At 36.6% G+C, this 16,784-nt stretch overlaps 3 protein-coding genes and 2 long non-coding RNA genes across 5 annotated transcripts; 3 read left to right on the top strand and 2 right to left on the bottom strand.

Annotated features, from left to right (window-relative positions):
* Positions 1-124: 124 nt before the first annotated feature.
* Positions 125-5,698, top strand: LOC149725578 (microtubule-associated protein 1 light chain 3 gamma-like). The gene is made up of 4 exons (XM_089891601.1): positions 125-2,081; positions 2,670-2,725; positions 4,183-4,289; positions 5,215-5,698. The coding sequence occupies exons 1-4, from the start codon at positions 2,018-2,020 to the stop codon at positions 5,372-5,374; spliced, it is 387 nt and encodes a 128-aa protein (XP_089747727.1). The 5' UTR covers positions 125-2,017; the 3' UTR covers positions 5,375-5,698.
* Positions 5,699-7,456: 1,758 nt separating this feature from the next.
* LOC149725577 (ribulose-phosphate 3-epimerase-like) lies at positions 7,457-11,114 on the top strand. The gene is made up of 5 exons (XM_089891600.1): positions 7,457-7,685; positions 7,911-8,058; positions 8,905-9,066; positions 10,250-10,340; positions 10,685-11,114. The coding sequence occupies exons 1-5, from the start codon at positions 7,510-7,512 to the stop codon at positions 10,801-10,803; spliced, it is 696 nt and encodes a 231-aa protein (XP_089747726.1). The 5' UTR covers positions 7,457-7,509; the 3' UTR covers positions 10,804-11,114.
* LOC149725576 (protein N-lysine methyltransferase METTL21A-like) lies at positions 10,872-12,168 on the bottom strand. Its single transcript, XM_089891598.1, has 2 exons — positions 11,868-12,168; positions 10,872-11,515 (listed from the first exon to the last, which is right to left on the bottom strand). Exons 1-2 carry the CDS (start codon positions 12,117-12,119, stop codon positions 11,006-11,008), a joined length of 762 nt encoding a protein of 253 aa, XP_089747724.1. The 5' UTR covers positions 12,120-12,168; the 3' UTR covers positions 10,872-11,005.
* An 868-nt stretch (positions 12,169-13,036) lies between these two features.
* On the top strand, positions 13,037-14,232 carry LOC149725575 (uncharacterized). The gene is made up of 2 exons (XR_016386428.1): positions 13,037-13,222; positions 14,085-14,232. It is a non-coding gene; the product is annotated as an uncharacterized LOC149725575 (long non-coding RNA).
* Positions 14,233-14,923: 691 nt separating this feature from the next.
* Positions 14,924-16,714, bottom strand: LOC149725574 (uncharacterized). Its single transcript, XR_016386427.1, has 3 exons — positions 15,871-16,714; positions 15,402-15,466; positions 14,924-15,008 (listed from the first exon to the last, which is right to left on the bottom strand). It is a non-coding gene; the product is annotated as an uncharacterized LOC149725574 (long non-coding RNA).
* Positions 16,715-16,784: the final 70 nt, after the last annotated feature.

Below are 16,784 nucleotides of genomic sequence, written 5' to 3'. Positions count from 1 at the left end.
TGTGTCTGGTGTTTAAGAAGACACTCATGTTATAACTCGACAGTGAGCATGAGGTGTATGAATACACCATGTGTGTCTGGTGTATAAGAAGACACCCATGTTATAACTCGACAGTGAGCATGAAGTGTATGAATACACTATGTGTGTCTGGTGTATAAGAAGACACCCATGTTATAACTTGACAGTGGGCAATATGTGCTTTTATAATTAGTTAATATACAAAACACAATTTCCCGACCCAGTGGTTCCTTATGAGTTGTTTAAATTGTCACCTTTACTGTACCAAATAGGGAAACACACCTAAACTACAATCAACCGCAAAGGTCCATACCTGGTAACTTAATTGTAAGCGGGCATGAGGTGTATGAAACAGAACATCCGTGTTATAACGACTGTTTTTGCCCCACCAAGCGAGGATAAATAAGTTACATACGTGGTAACTTGTAAGCGGCCACAAACACCCGTGTTAAAACCACTGTCGTTGGGTAAATAAGTTATACATTCATTTATTCCTGTAGCGCCTACACAGCCGATACGATGTCAACAGAGTTAATAACAATCGTATCCTTAAGTGTGGACTTATTAAATAAACCTATTTATAACTACAAAGGCGAAGTAAGTACTAGTTAAACGCAAATTTTACACGAGGAAAAGTGATTAAAACTAGCGATACCGAGCATTGATAATTGTATATATTAAAAAGTCGGCCAAATACTTCTATAACCGCAAATTAAAAATGGAATTCCCGGGGAAGTTTTATTTATAAGTCGTTTCGCGGTAATCTGCAGAAACCCACAAAAATATAAATTTAGCGAAATTTAACATTCTTCTGTGACGTCATACCTGTCAGAGAAATAAGTTCTATTGTATTTAAAAACTCTTTGCTGCCACCTTCGGGACTGATATCCAGCGCTGCGCCATTTGTTAGCGCACCATTAGCTTACAGTATGGACTCAAAGTTCACCGCTGCTACCATTGTAGTTGCATGTAACCTTGAAAAGACACTTAACGGCAATGTCTCCTACCCAGTGATAACTATTAAAATAAAAAAAACAAAACACTTCTAAATATAATAACCTACGAAGTAACCTGCTTGGTAACTCGTAAGCGGGCACGAGGTGTATAAAACAGAACGGGCACGAGGTGTATGAAAATCGTTGACCTTCGGTGGTTTTATAAAACCACATCGCTCTTCGTTGTCACCTGGTGGTTACATTTGTATGTAAATTTCCGCTTGGTGGTTCTAGAGAGTTTATCGTTTGAACATTAAACTTAAAATCGTTGCAGCTAATCAATATATTTTTTTTGTCAACGATAAAAAAATTCGACCTTTAACACACATGTTTTTATTATCTTGTATCGTTTCATTTGGTAGTAAACAAAGAATATTAACATAATTTTATAACCGTATCCGCACGACTCTAAAAAGAGCGTTGTTAATTGTAAAAATCACGGTGGGAAATATGGGATATCATAACGGTCCATCTTGCCCCACTATATGTGTGTATTCTGTTACCCATAGAAGAAAGATGATAATTTTTTAATTAAACAACTTGGTGGATATTTTGAAGTACTAAGTGGACTATCACAGCTTGAGGATATATAACTTGGATGTACATATAGACGTTCAAATATTAAGTAAACATTTCATTACTGGTACATCGCGTTTAGAAACTACACTAAAAATTATGCTTTTTTATTACTGTATCCTTACGACTATAAAAAGAACGCTGTTACTTGTAAAAAACGCGGTGGGAAATATGGGATATCATGTGCTTACGGACCATCTTTCCCCGCACCACTATAAATGTTTTTCTGTGACGTCATAAAATGATAAGAATCGAGCGCAGACCGAGGCGCTAAACGTCCTGCAGCGTTGTTCCTCTAGGAGAAAGAAAGAAACAAAGCCGAGAAAAAAGTAGGAGCAGACGTCCCACGCTGTTCCTCAGATTGCAGTTTCAGGTTTAAACTGTGCAGATCAGCAGAGACATTCGTTTGGGTATTGTAGTTGATAGTTATGTCGCGTCTAGAAAAGCAGAACCAAGCGGGGAAGAGACATTTTAAAGAGACAAAATCACTTGGTAAGTTTTAAATGTGATGTAGTATATGTATAAACGTGGTTACGTGGGTATATACGTTTTATATTTAGCGGTTGGAAAGTGTGTTTAGATACTCAATGATATAAGCGTGTATCCATTCTTCAATTTTCTTGTAGAGACCACAAAGCGTGATTTAGCGCTTTTAATTTGACACTATTTCTGTGGTTTAGCAATACGATCACATTCTATTCATTCACTGTAAACAACGGCTAATTAACTTAAATTGAGCGCTAGATTTAAGGTATAACGAGCTTTACTGAACATAATTCATTTAACATTTGAATGTATTTTTGTATTTTTTAAAACGGTTAAATTATTGAAGCTAACCGCAAACGTTTCGTGTATCTGGTTTTCATTAGACCTAACACAACGGGTGGTATATCATCAAGCTGTTTTTCATTGTTGAACTTATATCAAATATGAGGTATATGAAGACACCATGTATGGTGTGCAACGCCCCTGTATAAAACCATTCGTTTTATGTTTGTGAACATGTAACATTAAAATTGAACGTAAAGTGAGCATGAAATGCATTAAGATGTTAAACCTAACGTCGTTTATTCCTTGCAGCAACTAGAAAAGCAGAAGTTCATTCTATAAGAGACAAGTTTCCGACCAAAATACCAGTAAGTCCAAAACCATTAAATGTTTACATATACGCGTGAGGTGATAACGTTGTTACGTTATACCGGAAGTGACGCATCAAGCAACGTCACGAATGCATCATTGTTTATGTTTTGTTTGATACGTAGATAGGTGCTTTATGTACCTGTATTATGATGCGTCTGTATGCACCATGTGTGTCTGGTGCAAAAGAAGACACCCATGTTATAACTTGACAGTGAGCATGAGGTGTATGAATATACCATGTGTATCTGGTGTATAAGAAGACACCAATGTTATAACTCGACAGTGAGCATGAGGTGTATGAATACACCATGTGTGTCTGATGCACAAGAAAACACCCATGTTATAACTCGACAGTGAGCATGAGGTGTATGAATACACCATGTGTGTCTGGTGCATAAGAAGACACCCATGTTATAACTCGACAGTGAGCATGAGTTGTATGAATACACCATGCGTGTCTGGTGTATAAGAAGACACCCATGTTATAACTTAACAGTGAGCATCAGTTGTATGAATACACCATGTGTGTCTGGTGTATAAGAAGACACCCATGTTATAAATCGACAGTGAGCATGAGTTGTATGAATACACCATGTGTGTCTGGTGTATAAGAAGACATCCATGTTATAACTCGACAGTGAGCATGGTGTATGAATACACCATGTGTGTCTGGTGTATAAGAAGACACCCATGTTATAAATCAACAGTGAGCATGAGGTGTATGAATACACCATGTGTGTCTGGTGCATAAGAAGACACCCATGTTATAAATCGACAGTGAGCATGAGTTGTATGAATACACCATGTGTGTCTGGTGCATAAGAAGACACCCATGTTATAACTTGACAGTGGGCATGAGGTGTATGAATATACCATGTGTGTCTGGTGCAAAAGAAGGCACCCATGTTATAAATCGACAGTGAGCATGAGGTGTATAAATACACCATGTGTGTCTGGTGTATCAGAAGACACCCATGTTATAACCCAACAGTGAACATGAGGTGTATGAATACACCATGTGTGTCGGGTGAATAAGAAGATACCCATGTTATAACTCGACTGTGAGCATGGGGTGTATGAATACACCATGTGCGTTTGGTGTATAAGAAGACACCCATGTTATAACTCAACAGTGAACATGAGGTGTATGAATACACCATGTGTGTCTGGTGAATAAGAAGATACCCATGTTATAACTCGACTGTGAACATGAGGTGTATGAATACACCATGTGTGTCTGGTGTATCAGAAGACACCCATGTTATAACTCAACAGTGAGCATGAGGTGTATGAATACACCATGTGTGTCTGGTGTATAAGAAGACACCCATGTTATAACTCGACTGTGAGCATGGGGTGTATGAATACACCATGTGTGTCTGGTGAATAAGAAGACACCCATGTTATAACCTGACAGTAAACATGATACTTATTGCAACTTTCACCATTACAGATAATTGTTGAACGCTACAAAAAGGAGAAATATTTACCTTTCCTTGACAAGACTAAATATCTGGTCCCACAAGAAATGACAATGAGTCAATTTGCGACGATAATAAGGTGACGTACTTTCGGTTTTACTTTTTTTTTAACAGCGTTTACCTTACAGTGTAGCTCGCCTCGGTGTAAAAAAACGCAAACATAAAATTGTCTACACTCAGCGTTGTTCAGCGCAGGTCAGTGTAGATATTTTTTTTAACTCCGTGTCCCATGTTGTAATTTTCTAATATCGTCCCACTTTTTAGCAAACAAAGAATAATTACGTATTTATTTGACAGTATCCTTACCGCCTTAAAAAAAAAACGTTGTTATTTGTTAAAAATTCGACTGGGAAAAAAGGAATTAAATGTGCTAACGGTATCAATCTTACCCCACTGCTATAGTGGGGTGGAGGAAGATGGGACACCTTTAGCAAATAACATCCAAACATTCTGATCAAGTTTTGAATAATAAACAACGGTCTTTGGTTGCGTGGGAATACGGTTTTATAAATCTTTGAATGTTCTTTGTATATTATCAAATGAGACCTGAAAATGAAATGAAAAGGTGTCCCATCTTTTCCACCCTAAACTATACATTTTTTTATTCAAAGCGTGTTTTAACTGCTGTTGTTTTGTTGTTGATTACCTTCTTTCCGTTATCCATATAACATGATTTTCGCTTTTTTTTCCAAGAGTAAAAAAAAACTTAGTTATAGTAGGGTGGAAAGATAGGACACATTTTCATTCTAGTTTTCTAGTCTTCCCCCCCCCCCACTACTATGTGTTGTGGAATAGTTTTTTAAACCTATGTATAGTTCTGTTGGATAAGACGGGACTTTTTAGCTCATTTTTTTGTCATTGTTAAATGGGACTAGAATAAAAATGACTTCCTATCTTTTTCTTTTTCTCTTCTTTTCTCCCATTTGTTCTCCAGAAAGTGTGTCCCATCTCCCCCCACCCTACTATGTTTTATGGTATATTCTAAACCTCTTTCTCTTATTTAGAAATCGTATGTCGGTCGGTTCCTCCCAGGCCGTCTACCTGACCGTTGATAGTCGCCACATGCCAGGAATGGCGCTTACGATGGCGGAAATATACAACGATAACTTGGACGAGGACGGATTCTTATATATGACGTACGCTTCCCAAGAGATGTTCGGCTGATAAATTGAGAAGACGTACTGCTGCAAGAAATATCTTTGGTTGTACCGTTATATTTTACACTTAAATCAAAGTATTTAGTTTGATAAGATTCAAACCGAAAGCGATCCTTTATGTCAGCTGCACTTCGTACGTTTTATTTTGCAATACTTGCCGTTATATTGGTTACTAATAATAGCGAACTCTCCTGTCTGTATTCATATATTGCTACACATAGTACTTGCCTTTAGTTAACTGTGAAATAAATCAATGAGCTTATTTTCTATATTACGCCTTGGAAAACTTTATGCAATTGCTACTTGTAAATAAAACAAGCTAATGAAAATAGTTGATCGGTGTAAAAGTTGGACTTAACAAGAATCCTGACTTAACCAATCGTTTGTAGTTTGCATAAAGTTCGACATATGTTTGCGGGCGACTTTAGAAAAGTCGCTCAAATTCCCACCCACGTGGATATAAATGACCGAACCAACCAAAAGCCTTGTCTGCTTTTCCACACAATGCAATAGCTTCAGCAACTCAACTGTGGGCATGGGAGTGGCAACCATGGATAAGTCATTCAAGTTCCCACCCACGAGGATATAAATGACCAAACCAACCAAAAGTCATGTCTGCTTATCAACACACTGCAATAACTTCAGCAACTCGACTGTGGGCATGAGAGTGGCAACCATGGATAAGTCACTCAAGTTCCCACCCATGAGGATATAATTTAAAAAAAAAAAACTAAAAGTCATACACCTGCTTATTCACACACTGGAATAGAATGAATGAAACTTAATCATCGCGTGGCCGAAAAATGACTAAACGGCCTTCGTTATAATACGGGTATTCATAAACCTTATGCCAGTTACAAGTTACCATGTAAGTAACTTTGTTACGAAACTTGAACCGATTATCTCTGGGTTACATGCAGACCAATAACCACTTTGCCACGGCGCCGGACTACAGCTACAGCAACTCACCTGTGGGCATGCGGCATGGAAGTAAAAACATTAATTTGTTACCTTCGACGACAGTTTTGTAAGCCAAAGTGTATCCAAAACAAAGCAAAGAACAAAGATGGAGGTAAACTTCAACTGTGCATAACTGCACCCCCTATTAATTTGGTTAGTACAAACATGTGATAAAACAGAAATAATTCTGTTTTGTTGTTATTTTTTAACTTAATTTTGTACAAATGCCTACGCAGTGTACTATAACTTGAATTGTGAGATAAATATAACTCTAGTTAAATTGTAAAGCGGCAAAAAGGTTAAAACAACGAAGCGAAGATCTTAACTAAGCGATATTTTACACGAAGATCATTCTGTTACTTAAGCTACCAGGCATAATGTAAATATTCATTAAACGGCCTATCTGGTATAAAAATCGTAGTACAGCTACAGTTCATGATAAAGTCTTTTTGGATGGCAAACAAAAGGACGATTATAATTGCAAAAAAAACGTATTTTTAATGAATGAAATTATTAAAAACTTTTGTGAGACCGTTTAAAAGAGTTTTTTTGTTAATTTTACTAGAACAACAAAGTGTAAGTTTTACTAAAATTTATCCTCGCATGATGGTTCATTATGACACCGGGGTTCCAGCTTACAAGTTACCAGTTTACCACCTAAGTAACTTTAAAAGTGTTTTTCTTTTTTGGTTCAATTTGATACCCCACGTTACTAATTTCAATTTGGCAATAATGAACAGTTCATTGGTACAGATTAGGCTGGTGGAAAGTGTTAGAGGTTTGTAGTTAGGGGTTATAGGGGCTTAGTTGGAGGTTAGTGGTAATAGGGGTTACCAGATAACATAGGGGGATAATTCTTCAATATAAGATATTGTATATTTATTAGAAATTGTGCCTTTAATGGGTTATTTACTGTTCTGATTTGAAGTGATTTGTTTGAAACAAAAAAGTTTCTTAATGACCTTTTTGTACATATGTGGTAATTGATTAGGTGAATTTTATTAGTGGCCCTAGTTGGTATTCTACTTTTAATGTGCTGAATTTAAGGCTATTTTTAATGACTCTTACTGTTTATATGTGGCAAGGTACAGTAGTAATTTAATCTATTTGATGAAGTCAATTTTGATTCGTACTTTAAGTTGATATTTACTCTAAATTTCAGGCGATTTATAAAGTATTAAAATGTGTGCATACCGTTGCAAAATAGGGCCTTCAATCTTAAACAGTGATTTGGCTTGCCTCGGAGCCGAGTGCAAACGCATGTTGGAATGTGGGGCAGATTATTTGCATCTTGATGTGATGGACGGACATTTTGTGCCAAATATCACGTTCGGGCATCCTGTTGTGCAATGTATAAGGTTGGTACCCGTACGCCTCATGCTCATTGTCAAGTTGTCGCTGATTTATCTTTTATATTAATATCATTGTGGGTGGGAATTTGAGTGACTTTATTTAACGTTTGATTTTGAATATCCAAAAGTCTGACCTATTTGAAAGAAAATTTAAATAGAATTTCAAAATTTAAAATAAAGAAAAATCAAGTTATATGTTAAAAAAGAAGTCCTGTTTGAATCGAAATGCAGGAAAAGCATCGGTGAGGGCCCTATATGCGAAGTACATATGATGGTATCACGCCCTGATCAATGGGTGAAAGCTATGTCGGAATCAGGTGCGAATATTTATACATTTCACTTGGAGGCATCTGATAACCCACAGCAGTTGATCAAGGAGGTGAGATGACATCTTTTGCTGATTAGTCTTGTGTGTTAAAGTTAAGCATGTTCAAGGCTTGTCATTGCCACTGTTGTGAGAGTAGTACACCTGTGTATTGAACCCCTTTATTTTCCACACTGACAATTAAGTATCATATTCTTATAACCTATTTAAAAATAACAGTGTCGTGACACAGTGATATTAGAGCCTCGTTCGCTGCTACCATTGTGGGCGTATGTGTCCTTGGGCAAGACACTTAACGACAATTTCCCCAACCCAGTAAGCTTACGAATAAGTTGTCCAAATTATCAGCTATACAAAATATGGCATGGCAACCTTTGCATGGGTAGAAATCGAAAAAAAAAATAAGCTGTAAGAAAAAAATAACCAGAAGATTTTCTATTCTATATGGGCGAGGTTCTTGTTAAGGACCTAGGATTTAGACCAGAGTTGGTCCATTACCCCAGCACCCAGGAAGCTTAACTGTAGGGTACTGATTAGTGTATGTATCGTTGGACGAGACATTTAACAGCAATTGCTTTTACCCAGTGGTTACCCATGGACCATGGTTGTCTAAATTTTCAGCCATACATAAAAAAACAATCAGTCACCACAGTGCTGATTTATAAGTCACCAGTCGGCAGTCACCAGGATGTAACACTATGGGTGATTACCTTAGGAATTGTATTATGTTTTCAATGTATAGAAAACAATTTAAATACCATACTAGGCTACATACTTAGTAAGTTACTAGCCACTTGCTTGTTTAATAGCATGGTTCAAACACTGTTTATTCATTCTAAATTTGCTAATCATTTTTGTGTCGTATTTTTTCTTTTATATTTTTTTTTGTGATTTTTTTAGATTCGTGAAGAAGGAATGAAAGCTGGCTGTGCCATCAAACCCGCAACTCCAGTTTCAAAACTCATCGATTTACTTCATACGCAGATGGCTGATGTGGCGCTTGTAATGACTGTGGAACCTGGGTTTGGTGGTCAATCTTTTATGAGGCCTATGATGGAAAAGGTTCTTATGCTCACTGTCGAGTTATAACATGGGTGTCTTCTTATACACCAGACACACATGGTGTATTTATACACCTCATGCTCACTGTCGAGTTATAACATAGGTGTCTTCTTATACACCAGACACACATGCTGTATTCATACACCTCATGCTCACTGTCGAGTTATAACATGGGTGTCTTCTTATACACCAGACACACATGGTGTATTTATACACCTTATGCTCACTGTCGAGTTATAACATAGGTGTCTTCTTATACACCAGACACACAAGGTGTATTCATACACCTCATGCTCACTGTCGAGTTATAACATGGGTGTCTTCTTATACACCAGACACACATGGTGTATTTATACACCTCATGCTCACTGTCGAGTTATAACATGGGTGTCTTCTTATACACCAGACACATATGGTGTATTCATACACCTTATGCTCACTGTCGAGTTATAACATGGGTGTCTTCTTATACACCAGACACACATGGTGTACTCATACACCTCATGCTCACTGTTGAGTTATAACATGGGTGTCTTATACACCAGACACATATGGTGTATTCATACACCTTATGCTCACTGTCGAGTTATAACATGGGTGTCTTCTTATACACCAGACACACATGGTGTACTCATACACCTCATGCTCACTGTCGAGTTATAACATTGGTGTCTTCTTATACACCAGACACACATGGTGTATTTATACACCTCATGCTCACTGTCGAGTTATAACATGGGTGTCTTCTTATACACCAGACGCACATGGTGTATTTATACACCTCATGCTCACTGTCGAGTTATAACATGGGTGTCTTCTTATACACCAGACACATATGGTGTATTCATACCCCTTATGCTCACTGTCGAGTTATAACATGGGTGTCTTCTTATACACCAGACACACATGGTGTACTCATACACCTCATGCTCACTGTCGAGTTATAACATGGGTGTCTTCTTATACACCAGACACACATGGTGTATTTATACACTCCATGCTTACTGGAGAGTTATAACTGTTATGTATTTAACTGTCTAAAAACGTTATACCCCAGGCAGCCTCTGAAACACACTTATGTTAACTTGTGTATTTAAACCTTATGTTGATTTTTTTATGAAACCCAAGTCCATCACTAGTCTACTGTGTCATGTCTATAAATAAAACTTGCTCTACTGTTCAGGTTCGTGAGCTAAGGAAGGCATATCCTCACCTAGATATTGGTGTTGATGGTGGGGTTGGTCCTTCGTCCATTCACCATTGTGCAGAGGCAGGTTTGTACATTGCTACTTGGTGGGTGGTAACCTGTTTAAGTGGTTCAAGTATCTATGCTACAGTATTTATTGTTGGCGTATGCGACTTATGCAAGACTCCTGACTGCAATTAGTTTTAGTTGTGGGTTATCTAAAATCTAAATTCTCTAATTTGTGTATTATCTAAATTCTTTAAATTTCCAATCATATATTGCAGTCATCATTTAAAAAAATTCATAACCATACGCCTATGTTAACGTCTGGTGTTAAATTTACCCATGTAGGATGAGTAAGTTACATCCATTCTTCCATTCATGCAAGTCTCTTTGTACACTAATGTCGCAAAACCTGATTTTTGTTTTCAGGAGCAAACATGATAGTATCTGGATCAGCCATCATGCGAAGTAACAATCCGTGTAAAGTAATCTCAGATCTTAGGGGCGTTGTACAAGAAGTTATACAACAGACGAGCCTTGAACGGTGACCTTTGCCATCATAAACTTGCCGGAAAGGCGATACAATAGTAAAAGCTATTCTGCGATGGTCAGACTATAGTTTTTAAAAAGTTCATTTTTTAGGAAATTTTGGTGTTTATGCAAATTAGACGAAAATAATTTTTGAAATTGCTATAAATCGCATCAATTACCTGATTGTTTACAAGTTTCGTAGGATTCATGATACAGTTATCACATGCATTCATAAATAATAACGTTTGTTTTCTCGCAACTCTTCACGAGATCTATTGATCGAAATTTAGTTTCCAGTGTTTCAATAAATGTTTCAACGCGATCATAACGTCGTTTAGCCGACAAAATCACTTTTCTTTTGGAGTTTTTATCGTCACCATACAGATGTGTTAAAGTTTCAAGCAAGTTTTGAAATTCTTCTTCAGAGTAAATGATATCCGCACCCAGAATAAAATCGTAAAACCCAGGTTTAAATCTTTCCAATCGTTCACCCCATTTCAACTCAGATATGGTCAGATTTCCCCCGTTACCCCCTTTTTCTATAATATTTTTGTTTAAATCCACATTTTCTTGGAGCAGCGGTAAAAATTTCTGCAAATCTGTTACTGTGACGTTACCCCCCAGGTAAGCGACCGCCATTCCAACCAAGCCAGTCCCGGCACCGAGCTCTATCACGTTCCGACCTCGGAAATCATAATTATCAGCCAGATAGTCAGCAAGGGCAGTCGCCTAAAAATAATGTTAATTGAAACCGTTACCACACATTGGGACTGGAAGTTTGTTCAAAAGACACACAATTAACATAGCCACCACAGTGAGCCTCCAGTTACGAGGCACACACTTAAGTGTAGCCACCACAGTGAGCCTTGAACCTGGGAGCTTCCAGTTACGAGGCACACACTGAATCGTAGCCACCACAGTGAGCCTTGAACCTGGGAGCTTCCAGTTACGAGGCACACACTGAATCGTAGCCACCACAGTGAGCCTTGAACCTGGGAGCCTCCAGTTACGAGACACACACTGAATCGTAGCCACCACAGTGAGCCTTGAAAAACAGCATATAGTTACGAAACACACTTACCGCCTCCCAAACAACGCCAGCTACCCCATGCTCCTGCCAAGTTTGTAAAATGTTGAAAGTCACGTCAAGTTTTGAAATCGTTACATTTTTCGTTCGTTCAAAAAACTCTGAAAGAACAGAGTTTGTATTGAATGGAACAACTGCATAGTTCGATATTGCGTTGCAGTTAGTCTCGGTTTCTTCACATTTAAGAGTACCAGCCGTTTTTGACATCATCAGATAAATTATTAAACATTTCAGTATTCTGGTCATTCAGGTTTCTAAACAGCTGTAAATATTAAACAGTGGGCTGTCTGATATTTATAAATTGAAGCGTTTATAATAAACTCGAGTGACTTATCCACGGTTGCCACTCCCATGCCCACAGTCGAGTTGCTGAAGCTATTGTAGTGTGTGGATAAGCAGACATGACTTTTGGTTGGTTTGGTAATTTATATCCTCGTGGGTAGGAACTTGAGTGACTTATCCATGGTTGCCACTTCCATGCCCACAGTCGAGTTGCTGAAGCTATAGTAGTGTCGAAGTAATTACTAATGTGTCCAAATTTTAGATTTGTAACACCAGAACAGGCCGAAATGATTTCTGAACTATTCGATCTCACGATCTGTACATTATATACTAGGATCACTCAGTTTATAGTGTGTGAATAAGCCTTCAAACCGAATAAAACAGCACTTATGGTTTAAATCATTACCGCAAGTCGTTACAATTATGAAAAACAAGTTAATTTACTAAAATACGCACACAAACTAACTAAAAACAAGTTTTATTTAAAAAAACAAATATTAAAACACCCGGTGATTTCCCTACAGAGGTGTAAGAAATCAGTGACAATCTATTTCAAAAGTTGACAACAAAAACCGCTATGGAAACGGATGAAGCAAAATTATTTTAGCATCTTATTTTCGACTGAGACAATTGATGAAAAATGTTTTATATTTAACTATCTACTTTTGTTCTACAAATAAAAACTTTAAAATGTGGCAAAGAGTATGCTTCTTTACAATAACACTATTTCGGAAATTGTTACGCGTATTATAACCGCCACGTTCACTTAACATATGTTCCTTTGAGGCAACAAAGTGAGCGGTTGGTTTCTTTTACTTGTGTTTAAGTGTCTCATATTTGTTTCGGAAGACGAATGTTTCGGCGTTTTTGGGTGATTGTTACTTAAGTGTTTTGACTATTATTTACTTTACTTGTGGGTTGTGGATAATATTGTTAGTTTTTTTTATTGCAGATGAATAATTTAGCATTTCTTATCATGCTTGTCTTCGGACTCGTTGTCCTCACAGAAAGCGCAGGATATGACGAAGGTTTTCGACGTCTAGGTGAAACGGAAATGTTGCAAAATGGTAACAACTATAATAATAAAAATAACTTTATTTGTATTTTCGATTACGGTAGCGAAGATTTAAAACATATTTAACACGAAAAGACGGGATATAGCGACAAAACAACAGTTGTTAAAACAAGCTAACAAATAAACATATTTACATTTAGTTGGAAGAAAATAAGCGTGATGTTTATATTTTGCTTATTCTGCGTTTTTAGTATAATATTACTGCATGTAGCCTAGTAAATGAGTAGCCATTATTTAGTTGCAGATTTATAGGGTGCTTGAATAATTGCAACAATTTTGTCAACTCATTTGTGATTACTGGGTTAGAGCAAATCGTTAATTGTCATGGATTCGTTCAAAATTGGTTTCTTCTGTGCTACCGGCGACGGATACTGTTAGCATATAGTTTCTCACATTCTCTAGTCGTTTTTTTTTTTATCAAATTGCTATTTTAGAGGCTGCAGTTATGTAATTCTACAAATACTCATTGTTTAATACCAAATTGATCGTTAAGATTAAATGAAATGTGGACCATCTTGCCCCATCTTCCCGTATTTTAAAATTGTCCATTAAAAGAGAGATTGTTTACACCTAAGTATAAATTGTTCCACGCCACTATAAATAGATATATGTAAAACATACATATATAGGCGGAAAACATGGGACAACTTTAGCACATATTATCGAAACGTCTTGATCGTGTGTATTTAAGTATTTAACGACGGTCTATGAGAGTCGTGAAAAGACGGTTTTATAATTCTTTAAATGTTGTTTGTTTCCTACTAAATGGGTCAAGAAAATAAAATAAACAAGTGCTCCATCTTCCCCCACCCTACTATATAAATATATATATATATATATATATATCGTTTCAGGCATAGAAGACTTGCTCAAAGTAAAAGCAGAATACGATGAATTCGTAAAACAAGAACAAATTGGACGAAAAGAGCAAACCTAGAGATTTAATTTATTATTCAAGTGCAACATATTTAATTTGCAACTTAATAAACGATCGTGAGATAACACCTGTGTGTAATTTGTTTCTATGTCGTGTTCAAGCATTATATTGCGGGTGTTATTTTCCGCAAAAGGTATTTATGAAACCAGCGGTGTATAAGTGAGTTATTCTTTCTATTTGAACCAGATGCAGTCCAATAATTTGTCATAGCCCAATTAATAGCTTCAATAATATAGGCTTTATTGGACTGCATCTGCAAACGCACACAACGTTAAATACACAAAACGCACAATATATACAACGTAATTCTAAGGTACTTTATTTATACTCAACACAACAACTTTCGCATAAACGCGGCGGCAAGGCAACCTCGGGCAACAATGCTTCAAGCACGCAAGACGCGATAAGTGTATACAGTGAGCAGACACCATAAACAGTTTACAACAGTTGGCACTTTCATTCCCACAGTCGAGTTGTTAAAATTTTTGCAGTTTCTGACCAATCTAAATTACTTAACGTACGATAAATCGTTCTGTAAGTTTGTGGCTTAAACCGACACTTATATGTGACATCTACATACATGCAACATCTGCAGTGGCACAATCCATATCCAACCAAAAAAATCTTTTTTATTTATTTATCTCCGATTAGCGGAAATAGTTTGGTCAACCAAAAAAGTTTAATTTTTTTATTAAAAAATTTCAAGCGGCCGACACCTATGTGATATTATGCTGTGGCACAATTAATAACGAACCATTTATTTATGTGTTTTTATTTATTATCCCTGAAATATTTGGTGTTTATTCCAATAATCCGCTGGACGATGGTCCCATGAAAAGGTCTGAAAAATGATACACGTTAGTAAGATGACGTAAAATAAATCAAAAATGTTACAAATTAAATCTGATTCTGGTAGCGATTTGACGTTCTAAGTAATATTGCGTTTTATTGTGCAGTTTAAATATCTATGTGTCTAAACACAATAAAACAATGGAAATCGTTTAATTCAAAGCTATAAACCAATGTCGATAAATAGGAAAGTGTACAATTTGGGCTTTGGGAGTAGGGCCATTATATTTGTATCTGCTGTTCCCGATACTTTGGTTGCGAGTCCCGAGTCCTAACCGATACTCGGTCCGAAGTTATACCGAGTCCCCCATTTTATTAAACCGAAGATTAGTATCAAATTTTAAATTTCAGTTGGTAAGCTCATTCAAGCAGTTGTTTTACTTACCTGCGTTGTCACCCATAGCCAATCTACTTAATCTCTTGACGTATTCGTAAAAATCATAAGATCCGCTGTAACAGAAAAAAAATCTTCAGTTTGTTGCAATATTTGGACAGCATTTTTGATAATTATTTGATATAAATGAACGAATGTAATTATTTATCCGTCATGGCGGGAAACTGCAGTCGTTACATGGGTGTTCTGTTTCATACACCTCGTGCCCGCTTACAAGTTACCACGTATGTAACTTTGTGGGTGATTATTTTTCTTGTTTTCTGTATGACCTTTAGTTTAAATAAAACACCTTAATATAGAAACAATTTTCACCAAGCTGTTATAGCTATATCTAATGTTGTTTTTGATAAATTGTAAGCGAACATTCACTGAGCCACGGGCATACAGATTGGTGGCAGCAGCGAGCATCGACCCCATTACCCATTCGCTCTCAAGCAAACGCCAAAGCTACGTTACTTACAAAAGCTGTTTAACCTGTGCGTTTGTGAAACCGCTAGCAACTTCTGCCACAACTAAAATCACAGCAATAAGAAGAACCGCTTTTATTTGCATTATGATGTTGGAAGTAGATGGAATAAACTTCAAAATACAGAACTGTAAAACTTTTCTTTTCTAAAGTACATAAATGTTTGTTTATTTTTTAGAATACAGTAACCAAATTAATCGACAACAAAGAGAATAAGTTTGCAGCAGAACGGCCCGATTGTTAAAACATGTTGCGGATAAAAATCATTTAAGTAAAAGTGTTGGGTTGATAAATTGACAGACGTATTGCAAATGATGTACATTGTCTATTTATACAAAAGATAAAAGGGGTTTAACCGATGATTCCTAAAGAAATAATCCCTCATAGTAGTTTTTATAGCATGATCTTCGCTATCCGATAGTAGAACATATAGGCATAAACTTATATTTAGCAATACAATATTTTAAAACGTATACAAATGATTGAATTAAGTTAAGTTTCATTCATTTATTCTAATAGTATTCACTGATTTATTCATTAATTCATCAATTCATTCATTCATTCGTAACATTTATAAACCCTAAAAACACAGATCTTTCGTTCAAGCTATCTCAACCTAAACAAATTACATATGCTGCAAATATTACAGAATATACGCTTTCAACAATACGAAATACTAACTCCTAATAAACAGACAGCAAGAAGGAAATAACATGGAAGTAATCAGATTCGGTTCAGAAATTACGAATTACAGACGCTCAGACATAAAATGACATTAAGTATAAACTTAGATAAATTGCGTACTTAGTAGTAACTGCGACAATTACTTGGAACACATGACAGGGACCACCGGCCGGACACAGTTAACGTTAACTATCTCCCCTAAAAACATATTTTTCCATAATGTG

Source organism: Ciona robusta, chromosome 13, assembly GCF_009617815.1.
Source record: "Ciona robusta chromosome 13, ASM961781v2".
Lineage (NCBI taxonomy): Eukaryota > Metazoa > Chordata > Ascidiacea > Phlebobranchia > Cionidae > Ciona > Ciona robusta.
This window is presented reverse-complemented; position numbering and strand designations above follow the sequence as displayed.

Bases quoted from the DNA above. Each gene is read 5' to 3' on its own strand.
- LOC149725578 (XM_089891601.1), top strand. From the start codon at position 2,018: ATGTCGCGTCTAGAAAAGCAGAACCAAGCGGGGAAGAGACATTTTAAA. The intron at 2,082-2,669 runs GTAAGTTTTAAA...TATTCCTTGCAG, and splicing joins TAAAGAGACAAAATCACTTG to CAACTAGAAAAGCAGAAGTT. The intron at 2,726-4,182 runs GTAAGTCCAAAA...TCACCATTACAG, and splicing joins AGTTTCCGACCAAAATACCA to ATAATTGTTGAACGCTACAA.
- LOC149725577 (XM_089891600.1), top strand. From the start codon at position 7,510: ATGTGTGCATACCGTTGCAAAATAGGGCCTTCAATCTTAAACAGTGAT. The intron at 7,686-7,910 runs GTTGGTACCCGT...ATCGAAATGCAG, and splicing joins CCTGTTGTGCAATGTATAAG to GAAAAGCATCGGTGAGGGCC. The intron at 8,059-8,904 runs GTGAGATGACAT...TGATTTTTTTAG, and splicing joins CACAGCAGTTGATCAAGGAG to ATTCGTGAAGAAGGAATGAA.
- LOC149725576 (XM_089891598.1), bottom strand. From the start codon at position 12,119: ATGACCAGAATACTGAAATGTTTAATAATTTATCTGATGATGTCAAAA. The intron at 11,516-11,867 runs GTAAGTGTGTTT...CATTATTTTTAG, and splicing joins CTGGCGTTGTTTGGGAGGCG to GCGACTGCCCTTGCTGACTA.